Source organism: Lontra canadensis, unplaced genomic scaffold (assembly GCF_010015895.1).
Source record: "Lontra canadensis isolate GAN:19392208 unplaced genomic scaffold, GSC_riverotter_1.0 scaffold109, whole genome shotgun sequence".
Lineage (NCBI taxonomy): Eukaryota > Metazoa > Chordata > Mammalia > Carnivora > Mustelidae > Lontra > Lontra canadensis.
The window spans coordinates 4,122,580-4,138,684 of record NW_022631103.1 but is presented as its reverse complement, the minus strand read 5'-3'; the positions used below and the strand labels follow the sequence as shown (position 1 = coordinate 4,138,684).

The following is a 16,105-nucleotide window of genomic DNA, read 5'->3' as shown; positions in this document are numbered from 1 at the left end:
CAAACCTACTTCTCCGAGATATACTATTCCTTCTCTCCTCTCTCTCAGTGAGCGGCACCACCAACCACCGGGCTACTTAGCTGGGCATCTGGAGGTTATCATGACTCCTGTGCAGTTATTCTCAGCTTCCCTCCCTCCCTACACTACCTACTCAAACCCTTTTCTGCTACCCTGTGTCCCAGGGACTTATAGTTGGGATTTCCAGGCACTCCAATCCTCTGTCCTCTAGTTGGGGTTGGCCAATGAGAGCACCAGCTTCAAGGAGGAAGGAAAGTAAGGTCAGGACTCCCTTTGCTGGGAGATGAACTGAACTACCTCATCTCTCCAACGAAGGTGCTGAATCCTCTAAAGGCAGCTTTCTGCACATAGTTACTCCTCTGGGATTCTGGTAACCATTCCTCACCTTGCTCCCTTATTTTTTTTTTTAAGATTTTATTTATTTATTTATTGGACAGAGAGAGATCACAAGTAGGCAAAGCAGCAGGCAGAGAGAAAGAGGGAGAAGCAGTCTCCCCACTGAGCAGAGAGCCCGATGCGAGGCTCGATCCCAGGACCCTGGGATCATGACCTGAGCCAAAAGCAGAGGCTTAACCCACTGAGCCACCCAGGCACCCCAACACCTTGCCCCTTTAAAGAGAAGGATAGAACAATCCTATTGTTATTAGCCCTGGGATGATTCAGGAAGCCCACATTCTCCCTAAATAGTTCCATTACTGAAAATTATCCTAATTGGAGAGTGTCTTGTTTCCTTTTGATCTACTTCCTGGATTGTGCCCTTTCGGGCCTTAAGAAGTAAGTGGTCCCATTATTGCTGATGCCTGGATACTTCAAAATCCCTTCCTCACACCCTCAAATAGTCCCTTCTTTAAATTTTCTTCAGAAATTGAAGTTGAAGTTGAAGACCTCTACTGCTAGCCAAGATGGAGTTACAGGAACTGTATTTACCCTCCCACTAAAAACAACTTTAAAAAAAAAAGGAAACAAGCCTCCAGAACTGTGAGAAAATACATTTCAGTCATGTAAGCCCCTCCCCCAACATACACACACACACAAAAAAAAAAAAAGGAAACAAAATATAGGAAACAAAGGTTCTCAGGACACTGGACATTAGGCAATGAAGTACAGCGATCCCAGCAAGGTGAGGGAAAATGAAGTGTCCTGAATTGGCTCAACAGAGGTGGAAATCAGCCAAGCCCTACAGTCTCCCTGAATGGAGGAGACAGAGCCAGGAGTTTGCAGAAAACAGGTTAGATTCCTTGGGGCAGAGTACAAGAAAGGAGAGAGTTGCACAGAGGGAGAACTCCAGAGAACTGCAAAGGGTGCTCCTCAAGTATTCAGTAGAGTACCAACCACTGTATGCATGTGAAGAAACCATTTGAGACAGAAGCTCCCAGAGTGAACAACTTCACATAGCACCATGAATAGTACCTATTCACACCAGCCACAGTGGAAAACCTTGTCACTGGGTATAGTACATAGAAGGGTTTTACCTCAGCAGTGAGGAAGGATTAGCCCTGGTCCCACGTAACAAAGCTTAAAGCAAGACTCAAAAGAATCCAATGGTTTCCTAATACCTCACACATGATCCAGAATAAAGTTCGAGGGTATTTATAAAGTTACAAAAATATCTAGCACCAAACAAGGTAAAATACATAATGTCTGCTATTCAATCAAAATTAACCAGGCACACAAAGATGAAGGAAAAGACTAACCAAAATGAGAAAAAGCAATGGGCACTGACCTAGAATTGACATATTTGATAGAATTAGTAGACACAGATATTAAAACAGCTATGATACCTGTATTTCATATGTTCAGAAAGCTAGAGAAGAGATTGAACTTGAAAGTCAGACATGGAAGATAAAAAAGACTCAGGCTGAAATGCTAAAAATGACAACTAAGATGTCTGTGATGGAAAACTGTATAGAATGGGACAATACAGAAGAAAGGATTAGTGACCTTCAAAATACAGTAACAGACACTATCCACTGACAAAAAGAGAAAAAAAGATTTTTCAAAAATAAACAGCCATCAGTGAGCTGTGGAAAAACTTCAAATGGCATAATATATGTGAAATGGGAATCCCTGAAGGAAAGAACAAAGGTTTCAGGAGCAATATTTGAAAATACATTGGCCACAAATCTTCCAAATTTGATGAAAACTATAAACCCATAGATTCAAGAATATCAATGAACCCTAAGCACAAGAAATATGAAGAAAACTAACCCAAGAAAATCATATCCAAACTGTTCAAAACCAATGATAAAAATCTTAAAAGTCGCTTGGGGGTGGGGTGGCAACAATATGCACAAAAGAAAGAAACATATGAGAAGGGCAACAGATTTCTCATCAGAAATAATAATTTAAACTATGAGACAGTAGAGTAAGATCTTTGAAATACTGAAAGAAAAAACTTCACATCTAAAATTCTCTACCTTGTGAAAAAAAACTTTCAAAACTAAAGCTTTAATAAAGACTAATTCAGACATAGAAAAGATGAAAAAATGCATCGCCAGCAGAAATCCCCACAAGAAGCAGAGAGGAAAATGTCAGCACATGAAAATCTGGATCTATAAAATGGAATGAAGGCCACAAGGGTAACTATGTGGGTACATATACTTTCTAAAAATTACTTGAATGTCTTAAAAAGATAACTGACTGCTTAAAACTAAAATAATAACCACATATAGTGGGGCTTAAACTTATGTGTAAGTAAAATGTACTACATAAAACGCAGTAGCACAAAGGCTAGGAGGCAAGAATTATAAACATACTGTTATAGGGTTCCTATATTATATGTTAAGTGGTATAATCTCACTTGAAAGTTGACTCTAATAAATTAAAGATGTATACTGTAAACCCTAAAGCAACCATTAAAATAATACCAACAGAAGAAGTTATGTCTAATAAGCCAATATAGGAGGAAAAAATGAAATTATAAAAAAAACTAATCCAAAAGAAGGGAGAAAAAGGGAATAAAAAGAACAAAGAACAGATGGAACAAATAGGAAAGAAAAAAAAAGCTAGATGGTGTATTTAAAACAAACCATATGAATAATTATATCAAATATAGTCTAAATACCTCCAATTAAAACACAGAGATTATCAAGCCTTACTTAGTTACCCAGTATAACTATATGCTGCCTACAAGAAACCCATTTTACACATAAGAAACACACAAGTTAAAAGTAAAAAGAAGAAAAAGATATGCCATTAAATAGCATTCAAAAGACAGCTTAATCATTATCATACTAAGTAGATTTCAGAGCAAAAATATTATATATATAATTGTATATATATATAATGACAAAGTAGATTTCAGAGCAAAGAATATTATCAGAAATTAAGAAATAATAAAGGGGATGATTCAACAAGATAACCCAACAATCCTAAATATTAACATACCTAATAACAGTGCATAGAATATATAAAGCAAAATCTGATAGAACTGCAAAGAGAAATGCATATATCCACAATTATCCTCAGAGATTCTAATACTATTATCTCAATAACTGATACAATAAGTAACACAAAATCAGCAAGTTACGATGTAATATACCATAGTCAATATGGCTGACATGATTGATATGTAAAAAGCACTCTACCCAACAAGAGCAGAACACACATTCTTTTCAAGTATACATCAAACATTTACCAAGACACATCACATTCTGGGCCATAAAACAAGTCTCAAGAAGATAAAAGGATTCAAATCATACCAAAGTACCTTCTGTGACCACAACAGAATTATAAATCATAATAAAAAGATGAGTGTAAAGTCCTCAAATATTTGGAAACTGAGTAACACACTTCTACCTAACACATGGATCAAAGAAGACATTTAAAAAACGGAAAGTATTTTAACTGAATGAAAATAAACATGTAGCAAAAGTCATAGGATGCACCTGAACCAATAAATTTATAGCATCAAATGCCTATTAGAAAAGTCATCTCAAATAAATAATCTTAATTATCCACCTTAAGAAATTAGAGCAGAGTAAAAGGAACTCAAAGTTAGCAGAAGAAAGGAAATAATAAATTTAAGAGGAGAAATCAGTAAGTTAAAAAAAAAAGAAGAATATAGAAGATAAATAAAACCAAAAGCTATTTTTTTGAGAACAATAAAATTAATAAATTTCTGGACAAAATGTTCAAGAAAATAGAGAGAGACGATAACAACATTAGGAATAATGGAGATGAAATCACAACAGAGTCTATAGATATTAAAATGCTAATGAAGGATTATCATGAGCAATTTAGATATGTACAAATTCCTTAAAATACAGAAACTATCAAACCTCACTCAAGGAGAAAAAGGTGATCTCAACAGTCTTATATTATTAAATCAATTGAATACTCCCTCTTCTCCACAAAAAAATAAACAAACTAACTCCTCCCCTAGATAGCTTCATAGGTGAATTCCATCAAACATTTAAGCAAGAAATACACCAATTCTATATAAACTCTTCCAAAAAATTGAGTTGGAGGAAACATTTTCCAATTTATTTTATGAGGCCAGAATTATCTTGGTAACAAAACTTAAAAGACAATACAAGGAAAGAAAACTATGTCAATATTCACCATTAACACGGATGCAGAAATTCTTAAAATTTTAGCAAACAGAAGCCAACTAAACATAAAAAAGATAAAAGATCCTGACCAAGTGGGATTTATCTCAGGAATAAGTTTTACGTTTAAAAATAAATAAATAAGTAAATAAATAAATAATCAATGAACATAACTCATCATATTGAGGTTAAAAAGATCTTAACAGAAAAAAAAAAAAAAAAACGACTGGGGCACCTGGGTGGCTCAGTGGGTTAAGCCTCTGCCTTCGGCTTGGGTCATGATCCCAGGGTCCTGGGATTGAGTCCTGCTTTGGGCTCCCTGCTCAGCAGGGAGCCTGCTTCCCCCTCTCTCTCACCTGCCTCTCTGCTACTTGTGACCTCTTTCTGTGTCAAATAAATAAATAAAATCTTCAAAAAAGAAAAAAAAAAAAAGCAACCAACAATATACATTTGTTCTTCATTAAAAAAAAAAAAAAAATACAATGTCTCAGCAAAGAAGGAATAGACAGGAACTTCCTAAACCTTCCTAAAAGACATCCACAAAATATGTTCAACTAATATCATACACCATAGTTAATGATGAAAAAATGTTTCTCCCTAAGATCAAAAACAAGACAAGGTGTCTGTCCTCATCACTTCCTTGCAAGAGTAGTGGGTCTAGCCAGTGCACTATATCAAGAAAATGAAACAGTAGGCATCCACACTGAAAGGAAGACATAAACTGTTATTTATTTACAAATAACATGATCACCTACATAGAAAATCTGATGGCATCTGTAAAAAGCTCTTAGAGCTGACAAGTAGTTGAGCAAGACTGCAGGATATGTGATCAATACACAAAGAGCCACAAACTGGAAGTTAAATTTTAAAAGATAATTACATTTACAATGGCATCAGGAAATATGAAATACCTATAGATAACGTGACAAAGATGTGCAAGACCTAGCTAATGAAAGCGGCAAGACAGTGCTGAGAAAAATTAAGACCTAAGTAAATAAACAGAAATACTGTCCATGCATCAGAACACTCAATCTTTAAGATGTCAATTTGCCCCCAAATTAAGGTGTAGATTCACTGAAATTCTGATTAAAATCTAAACGGAAATTGACAAAATGACTTGTGAAATTAATATGGAAATGTAATGGACTTAGAATCACCAAACAACATTTGAAGATGAAGGATCTCTTCTACCTGACTTCACTACTTTTCACAAAGCTATCGTCATCAAGATTATGATATTGGGATTAAGACAGATGAAAAGATCACAACAACAAAATAAAACATTCAGAAATGGGCCCATATGTATGCGTAGTCAATTGATTTTAGCCAAAGGCACAAAGGCAATTCAATGAAGAAAGGATAGGCTTTTCAGCAAATGGTGCTGGAATAATGACATATGGGAAAAAATTAACTTTTTTCCATATCTGGTGTTACGGATTAACTTAAAATAACTCAAAATGGATTGTGGATTTAACGTAAAACAAAAACAATGAAGCTTCTTAAAAAAACAGAAGAAAATATTTGAGAGCTCAGGCTAGTCATGACTTCTTAGACACAATTACCAAAACCGTGATCCATGAAAGAATAAATTGATAAAACAGACATCATCAAAATTACAAACTGACAAATTAAGCTTCACCAAAATTGAGGACCCTGCTTGTGAAAAGATACTGTTAAGAAAATGAAAAGCCAAGCCATAACATCGGAGAAAATATTTGCAAATTACAGGTGAGATAAAGAACTTGTAATGAGTACATACAAAAGCTCTCAAAACTCAGTAAGAAAAACGAAGAGGCTTTTTTTTTTTTTTAAACAAACGGACAAAAGATTTCACAAATACCTCACCCAAGAAATTATGTGAAATATATATGGGCAAGTAAGCACATGACAAGAAGCTTGAAAATATCAGTCATTAGGAGAACGTACATTAAAACCCCTGAATAGAGGACTCCACGTTTAGAATGCTAAAATTAAAAAAAGGGACCACACCAGGTACTGGAGTAATCACAAGTTTCATACACCACTGAGGGGAATTAAAATGGCACATCACTTTAGAAATAGTTTCTTAGGGGTGCCTGGATGGCTCAGTGGGTTAAGCCTCTGCCTTCAGCTTGGGTCATGATCTCAGGGTCCTAAAATTGAGCCCCGCATCAGGCTCCCTGCTCAGTGGGGAGCCTGCTTCCCCCTCTCTCAATGCCTGCCTCTCTGCCTACTTGTGATCTCTGTCAGATAAATAAATAAAATCTTAAAAAAAAAAAAGAGAGAGAAATACAGTTTCTTAAAAAGTTAAACATATACCTACCATAGGAACTAGCCATTTCACTTCTAGGTATTTAACCAAGAGAAATGAAAGCACCCACCCACACAAAGACATGTATATGAACTGTCATAGCAGCTTTACTGAGAGTAGCCAAAAAGCAGCTAATAATCCAAAAACCCATCAACAGGTAAATAAACTACGATACAGCCATACAATGTATAAAAGGAATGAACTGTGTGCACACTCACCATGGGATCCTAAGATGAAAAGCCACCACGCAAAAAGAGATGTATATTGTATGACGCCACAGATATGACGCCTAAAATAATATTAAATAATCTCTAGTGGCAAAAAGCAGATCACTGCTCCTGAGGGGTATCGGGTGTGAAATAACCAGGAGGGATTACAAAGGAGCATGAGAAATCTGTATGGGTATTAAAAGTGTTCTTTATCTTAATTGTGATGATGGTTTCACAGATACCTACATATGTCAAAACATCTCGTGTTAGACACTTTAAATATACACAGTTTACTGCATGTCAAGCACACCTCAGTAAAGCTGTTGAAAAAAGCCCCAGCTGGGAATGCCTTTTCCCGGAAGGTAGGGTAACTGCTACATTCTTTCTCCACACCGTACCTTCAATCAGTAGTTAATTCCTAACCATTCCACAGCCAACCTTTGAACCATGCAGGGGTTAGAGGCAATGACCTCCTGCAATGTCAAAAATCTGTATATAACTTTCGACTCCCCCAAAACTTAACTTTCTAATAGCCTACTTTTGATGAGAAACCTTATCCAAAACATGAGCAGTCGATTAACACATAGTTTTGTTATACGTATAATATACTGTATTCTTATCATAAAGTTAGAGAAAAGAAAATGTTACAAAAATCCTAAGGAAGAGTAAATATATCTACGTAAAAAAATCCACATAGAAGTAGACCTGTATTCAAACTCGTGTTCTAGGGTCAACCGCATTCTTATCTCTCTCTCTTTCTCTATCCAGTCCCAGAACTATTACCCTAACCCATCTCTCATCTGTATTATAAAAGTCTCTTTCCAGTCTGCACCTCTCCAACTCCCTTTCCACCATGCAGCCAGAATTAACTTTCTAAAACACAAATCCATGTCACTTCAGACAGCTCCTGATTGCTCCCAATGCTACAACTCCCTTACTATGCCTCACCTGACCCTCCCTGATCTGGCCTTTTCACTTTCCCCAGCCTTCTTTCTGATGATTTCCCATCTCATCCTAACTTATTCAGCCACACTAGTCAACAACAGGCCAGGCTGTAGAGTTTTGCACATGCTGTTCCCAAGTCAAATTATCCCCTTCCCTTTTGTCATTTCCCAGCCCACTCAAACTGAGGCTTTGAAATTCTGCTCACAGCATTATCTCCTCCAGGGAGGTTTTCCACAAAACCTCACACTGGGCCATTTGCACTTCTCCCGTTCCTGAGGATTTCCCACATACCTTACACTCATCTTGGTATGGTATAATCTTCCTCATCAGATTAGATAGAAGCAGACTAAGCGAAAGACTAAAAGTGGAGACCAAGTCTTGCTCATCTTTCCTTTCCCAGAACCTGCCACAGTACCAGGCTCAGAATACATAGCACATGATTAGTGAACAAATGAATGAATGAATGAAGGAACAGGTTTGGATGACCCCTTACATCACCACTTGGGTTGATCCTGTATTTCTTCTTATAAAGAGATGGGCAGGGGAGGTCAAATAATTGTAGTACATGCTGGTAAAATGACTATTTCAAATCCCCTGGCAAGAGGCCAGGGGTCCCCACTCTGGCTGGGCAAGATTCATTACCTCAAACGGTTTTCAAAACCAGCTGGTAATTGACTGTGATTTGAACTAAGTGAAAGGTTAGGGAAACGGAACCAGATTCCAGGAAAAGACAAGGCCCACAGCAAAAATTAACACAGCCTGGAAGAAGGCCCAGTCTCCTCCCAGTAAACTTCTTAATTTCATCCAGAAAGACACAGATCTCCACCCTCGGGGTTATTCCCTTCTCCCAATACACATGTTTTGATTTCCAAATCCAGCAAGGGAGGCAGGCTCCCAAGCTCCCTTCCCCTCAAAATCAATCTCCAGGCCCTTCTCACCCTCTCTGGTCTGTTCCCCCATCATCCTTAATCAACAGTCCTCTGGGCCTCCCACAAGCAGGTCCTCCTCAGCTGATCCCACCAAGAGCCAGGCCAGTGATCATCAGGCCAAGAGCCAGGCAGAGAGCCTCATTAACAGGAGACTCCCAGAAGACCAGGAGGCAGCCAGAAGGCTGCAAGACCCAGCCGGCAACATAAAAAGTTAAAAAAAAAAAAAAAATCAGGATATATGTTTGGTGGATCATTTTTAAAAAAAGGAGAAATGCAAGCAAAACAAAGCATAACTGTACCAACTATGTAAGAGTTGACGTGCCTTCTTTCTTACTAATTTGCAATTCCAAAGTGTAATCACTTCCTCCCTCCAGAGCTCCTATTTTTAAAAAAATAACCTAATGCCCTTCCATATCTTGGTAATGACTGACCCTTTAATTTAGGGACGAAATTAGTTAAGACTTGAGAAGTGCTTTCATGGAGAAGAGCCAATGATTAGGGAAATTCACCATTTTTGCATCTTGTCAATCCTTCAAAGAAGGGAAATGAATTAAAAGGGAAAGATAAGCCTAGACCTTTCCTACCCAGGATAACTAACCAAACAGCGTTACACCATCTAAACTAAAATGCACCTCAAACATTACCACAAGCTGCTGAAAGCGTTTGAAGTTACAAGCAGCACTGGCCTTTAAAAATCCTTTAGGTAGCCAGATTTTTATTAAAAGTTCCAAACTGCCTGGGAAAAAATATCCTAAAACAAGGGCCCGGGGGATAGGAAAGAGTGAGGAAAAGGGGGAGCGAACACAGTTAACTGGTCAGGAATGGCAGAGAACCCCGGGTTCCGGAAATCTCATACGCAGCCCTGGGGATGCAGTAGAGGCCAACCCTTCCCGTGAGCGGCCGGAAGCCTCACCCAGGAAAGGACACAGGGAACTCTACTTCGTCTCGGGAGGCCGAGGCTGGGCTGGCACGAGACTTTAGCGGCCGGAGGCGGAGGGCGAGCAGGAAGAGGCGGCGACTGCGGGAAAGGGGAGGGAGGCTGGGGCCCGATGCGCTCTCGGGCAGAACGTGGGCGCTACGACCCTGCGCGCCTGCAAAAGCCCCTGCTGCACACGTGGGACTGGGAGGAGGGTCACTTACTTGTCCAATCTGAAATTACATTTTAGCTAGCGGGGCTCTGCAGGTGGCCGCACCGAGCTACACCGCGCGGGGTTGGGCGGTCCCCGAGGGCGACTGCGGCTGTGCCCCGCCCCCCGGCCCCGCCTCCGCCTCCGCCGGGCGCGACCCTTGTAAAACGCGCCCTGATTGGCCCTTTGAACGGTTCCGGCGATTGGCCTGCGTGCCCGCCCCCGGCCTGGCTCCGCCGGCTGGGGGCGTGGACTGCAGCCTCGCCGTGGCTCCTCCCATCTCTAGTACTTTTAAAGGCACCGAGCTGACCCGCGCCAACTCTGCAGCCTCTGGGGGGGGGGTGGTGTGGTGGGGTGTGTGTGTGTGTGTGTGTGTGTGTGTGTGTGTGTGTGTGTGTACGCGCGCGCGTCGAGTGTGTATCCTATGACCACTTCTCGACCATTTTCTGAACTCCAGGACTGTTTTAGGCGGATGTAATTAATAAAAATAATATTTTTGAATGCTTATTTTATGCCAGGTCTTGTTTCTGATACTTTACATGAATTTACCCATCTAATCCTGTGGCCAGCCCTCTGAAGTGCGATCAGTCTTCAAATCTACAAAGCAGATAGGTCCTGCCTTTGTCCATGTTACAATCTGTGGGCCTGGGCACATCCGCCTCATTTAATCCTCATGATGCTTGCCTTTCCTATAAATTAGGTAGTATCTGTCCCTATCTACAAATGCAAAGAGTCAGAAACGTTTTTAGCTTGTTCTGAAACACACAGCGAGTTACTAGGGAACCAGAGGAAGAATTCCAACCTGGGCTCCAATCTAAGCTGTTTCCCTTGAAAAGGCAGGTTCCCAGGCTGATGGGACCGGAGATTTGGAAGATAGTTTAGCAAGTCCCTGGATCCAAACCCTTTGCTTTCCTAGAAAAGTAAACTGAGGCCGGGTAAAGGGAAGAGAGTTTTCAAGGATACAGCAGATATAAGAGGTAAGCCCAGGTAATAGCAGTGATTTCACTGAACTGGCCTATTTACCATGTGCATTAGAGTCGTTGTCTGCTGTTCTCATAACAACCCCTAAAATCAACAGATGCTCTTATCTTCATCATATAGGTAAGGATACTAACTCAGTGAGGGTGAGGCCTTATGATTGGCTATATCTGCTCGGGGTCCCGTTTTGGGGTCGTTTTCTTTCTTCTACACCAGTACTGCTCCCCTTTCATTTCCAACAAATATCCAAAGATCCAACTATGGACTCTTTGGGATGATAGGAGGGATCTGGGATCTGATTACTTACCACCTGGTAGAATTATAGTATACAATAGGAATAATAATATTAAGACCTGTTTATCTTAACCTTTTGAGAGAACTATGAAGAGCAAATAAGTAATAGTTAAGGAAATACTTTTTAAAGTGTTAGATGTTGAATACACAGAACACATGGTTTCTAGATCTTCCTCAGCGCACCCCAGGAATAGAACACGCAAAACACACTTGTTGCCTCATGAGCTATGGCAGGAGGTCTTATTTTGGCTAGACTTGAATTAATGTGGATTTGCTGTCTAGACTATGTATGTCTCTGTTTCTGGGCTTTTTGTATTCGACTTTTGGTTTGTTTCCTGTTGTCATCAAACTATCATTAGTAGTAATAGCAATAATAGCACTCTGGCTAGAACTCCAGTAGCTATTTTGGCCCATGAGAGAACCTCGGGAATAAAAGCCACGCTCAGCAAAGCAACAGGGTGGGAAGGCTGGGGTTGCTGACACCATGCCCGACCAGACCAACACCCACTGCTCACTTCCACATGAAAGAAAGACACTGCTGTCTTATGCAGGACCCCTTCATCCTGTGTCTTCTGTCACATGGGGCCAAACATAATCATGACTGATATATACACCTTACCTGGTACAAATCCTACAGCAAGTCTGTAAGGTGATAGATGCACAGAGAGTATAAATACCTTGTTCAACAATTCTGAGACCGATTCTCACTCTCAGCTTCAGTTATGACCCACTGCCTATTATGAATGAATGAGTCCATTTTTTCTATCTACTTCCATTCCATTCATTTATTCTAGGAGGTGGCAAACTTTTTCTGTATGGGACCAAATATTCAATATTTTACACGTCATACCATTTCTATTTCAACGACTCAACTCTACCTTCGTCATGCAAAAACAGCCATAGATAACTGTAAATGTGTGAGTGTGAAAAACTATTTACTAAAGCAGGCATGGGGTAATGTAGCCCCTGATTTTTTTGATATTGATATTTCATCACAAAAAGGCATTAGAACTACATTCCAGAAGGTGGGAGATTGTGACATCACAGACACCTCCCACACTATTGACCAATGTAAAGGGTGGTGCATGACAGAAGATCCCTAAATTGAGAGTCGTGAGACTGGGCAGTGAGTTTATATCTGCCAGTGAAACCAGATCTATATCCTGCACCACCCCTAGTTGCCTCAGTTTCCCTGTGTATGAGGAAGAAGTAACAATACAAATGCTAACCAGACATCCCCCTTTTCCATGGCTGCAGTGAGGCTAAGATGAGATGATACGCCTGATCATATTTCAGAAGCTGTAAATATTAGCCAACTGTGTGTATATTTCCTCATCTCAGGCATAACCATATATCCTCTTCTGTATCCTTCAGTTCCCGGTCCTTATTCTTATCATGGAATTCATAGAATGTATCAAATGCCTAGTAATTATTAGTGCATCTATTTATATCCCCTTTCCTCCTCTCCAACTCTACATAAGGGGTTATTGCGTTGCATTAGATCAGAAGACTTGAGTATTGGAAAGTCTAGACACCCCTCCGAGTTATTGCCGGGCAGTGTGAGGATCATGCAGAGTCATTGTGCACTAGGCAATTCACAAGTCACAATGGAAAAAGCAGCACCACGGATTTAACCAAGACAGAAGGAAATGGGTTGTGAAACCCTGGAACCAGCTGAACTAGAGGTTTGTGTAATTTCCTTCCTGCTCAGGAACACTTATGTAGAGCACCAGAACACACACAGGAGACCTCGGGCTCCCTCTGATGACCCGTGAAGCCCTTGTGACTCTCCAGTGTCATTCTTTGAAGGCTTTTCCTTCCATTAGCAACGCACCCCCTCACCAGAGAAAGGACAGATTTTCCCTGAGATTCTTAGAGTCACAGCACAGAAATAGATTAGTTATTCATTTACTTATGAATTCATTTATTCATTCATACATTCATGTATCTATTCATTAACAAAGATTTATTGAGTGCCTACTGTTCTAGGCGCTAAAGAGATGGTGTTGAGAAGAACAGATGTTGTCCCTATCCTCACAGAACTTACTGTCATGAAACAGACATTCAATAAATAAGCATGCAGATATGTAATTGACTCGATTGCAAGTAGAAAGGGAAATAGGATACTATGAGAGAAGGCACTCATTTAGATTAAGGTCTAACTTTGATGATTTTGAGGAAACAGAGGCTTTATATACATAATATATATATATACAATATATATGTATCATATATATATATATAATATACATAATCTCAGGTCTTCAACAATCCTATGATGTGGCTATTCTCACAACCATTGTACAGACAGGGAAAACTGAGGGTCAAGGAAATCAGGTGGCTGGTCTAAGGCTTTTACTAAGTTTGGAGCAGGCCGTGCCCTCTCCAATACTCCACAAATCCAGAAGGTGAAAATGTTCCTACCTCCCACCTTTGGACATGCTATGCCTCCTTCCTCCTTGAAAACCACCCCCTCCCTTCTTCTCTTATTGGGTTCATATTCTGCCTTCAGCATCTAGTGGAAGACCTATTCCTCTTCCAAGTTGCCACATCCATTTGAGGCTTCCATATATCTCTTTTGGACTCCTACAAGCATCCTTATCTACTGCTCACATGGTGCTGAACATAGGACACCTTGTAAAGTGAATTCTCTTTTTTATAAGCTTGCCCTGATGTCCTTGCTCACAATCCCAGGAACAGCATAGGCCACTAAAGTCAGACAGACCTGGGCTCTTCTCCACATTCTGTGTGTTTGCTGGGTGACCTACAAGAAGTTTCTTAGCCTCTCCGTATTTTATTTTTCTTGGAGAATAATAATATTGAACTTCTTGAGGTATACCCTAAAACATTTGTCCCAGTGCTAAACAGGTACTAAGTGAACCGCAGTTCTCAGTCTTCCATCGATTTCCATTCCATAGATTAGAAACTTCTGGAAGACAAGAACCATGCCTTCTACTTTATAGCCTCAGCAACTAGCACAGTGTTTCATAAGAGCAATTTTGTGATTAGTATATGATTATGGCAGTGATAGCTTTACCGGCCATCTGGGTCCCTCACTGCTATGAAATTTGTTTTCTCCTGTCTTTCTTCCTTTCTTTTCTTATCAACTTAACTCCTTTAAACCTTCCTTAAACTTGACCTTCTGGCAGGAACAAGTGCCACTGCATACACACTCTCTTTTTTCCAAGTCTACGCATCATCTCAGGAGGTAAATAACTATAATAGTTCACTGGAACCAAAAAAGATGGTCAGTAAGGGGAAACCACTTGCTAGAATGGCCTGCTGAGCTCTCCACTCTGACCATCACCTAGAGTCATACTTTATACACAAAATCATGATTTTGTCCAGCCCTCATCTCTGAAGGATGCCCGTAGCTCATTTCCAAAGACAGGAGAACGTTCCAACCTAACTTTATTATTTACTGACTACTTATTACCTGTCCTCTGTCTGCCTGCCTTCATTTCTTCACTCAGCAAACATCTACTGAATACTGAGCAATTGCTAGAGCTGCTGCTACCATAAAAGCACAGACGAAGTGCTGTGGGCACCCCAAGGCCAGTGAGAAGAAGAGGGGGTATGGAGTACTAGGGGAAAGGAAAGATTGCATTAACTTTCCGCTGAGTACTGTGCTCTGTACCTCCTCGTGCAATCTCAGTGATTCCTCCTGAACTCCTACGTGACGGGGTAGGGATAGCTGTTGAAGAAGGGAGGGCGCACAATAGTGGAGCAACTCGACCTAGGTCATTGATCACAAGACCACATGTCAAGCTGCCAAAGAGGGAGTTTCTGCTGAGGAGCTAAAGTGGGCAGAGAAGCTCATGCTGGATTTAAAGGTTTCTGATGAAGCAAGTCCTAGTAATCTCACTGATTTCAACCCACAGCCCCAATTTTCCCCTCTGGGTTTGAGCTGCTCACCCACTTCCCAGTTCCAACCCCTCACTCACCATCGAAACCAGTTCCACACCATCTGTATCTTTCTCCCCATCACCACCCGATCACAGCCCCACAGCCTCCTGGCCATGAGTCATTTTAATAAAAGTGCAAACTATGTGATGAGCCATGGCAACAGCATGCAGCCCTAAACCCCTACCAGTGTTTTTCAGCAACAAGGCAACAGGTGGAAGCAGAGTGTTTGGGGCCAGGAGATGACGACAAGGCCAAAAGAGAGGTGGGAGGCAGCCTGTTGAATGAGCTTGCGTGTGGTCTCAGGGGCCGAGTCAAGGATGGAAGCCCCTGGAGCCTGCGCAGGATGCGGACTTGGGTTGGAGGAAGTGTGCCATGAACTTCTCTACAGTCATGTCATTTGGAAAGCATTAGAGAGCATTGGTTTGGGTAGTTTTCAGAGTTCCTACAGAGCAAAGGAGAGACTGAATGAACTTTCGTGCCTTCCAAAATTTCCCCCTTCCCTGCCAAATTGTTCTTCTCCCCAGGACAAAGGGCTAATGGGGGCTGATATCCAGTCTCCACTCTGCTAGACAAACTCTATGCCTGCGAAGCTGCTCTGCCCCACCAGAGAGGTCAACTTTTCCCAATCTGCACAGTGTATAAAACAGAATGTTGGTAGCTTTGTTCTCCTCCCAGCCCCCACCATGCATGCATGCAAACACATGCACACACAGAGCCACACAACACAGACCCACAGACCCACAGACCCACACGCAGAAGCACAACATGTGCACATAATTGTACAAACACACCTGTAGACATCTATCCACACTATACACAGAGCACACAGACACATGCAAACATGCACACACAAATTCAC

At 40.8% G+C, this 16,105-nt stretch overlaps 1 protein-coding gene across 11 annotated transcripts in view; it reads right to left on the bottom strand.

Annotated features, from left to right (window-relative positions):
- FGGY (FGGY carbohydrate kinase domain containing) overlaps positions 1-16,105 on the bottom strand; it is a 456,358-nt gene that overhangs the window by 390,012 nt on the left and 50,241 nt on the right. For 3 of the 11 annotated variants that reach the window (XM_032839761.1, XM_032839771.1, XM_032839764.1), the window contains exon 1: positions 10,082-10,171. The exons of 1 other annotated variant lie outside the window; for it this stretch is intronic. Coding sequence is in view for 3 of the 10 variants with exons in the window: in XM_032839769.1 (XP_032695660.1) it covers positions 8,951-8,975 (25 nt within the window). In the remaining 7 variants the exon portion in view is untranslated. Of the gene's footprint in view, positions 1-8,950; positions 9,133-9,854; positions 9,982-10,081; positions 10,172-16,105 lie in introns of those variants that run through there. 7 more of the 11 variants (XM_032839772.1, XM_032839773.1, XM_032839769.1 and 4 more) reach the window with 5 other exon arrangements.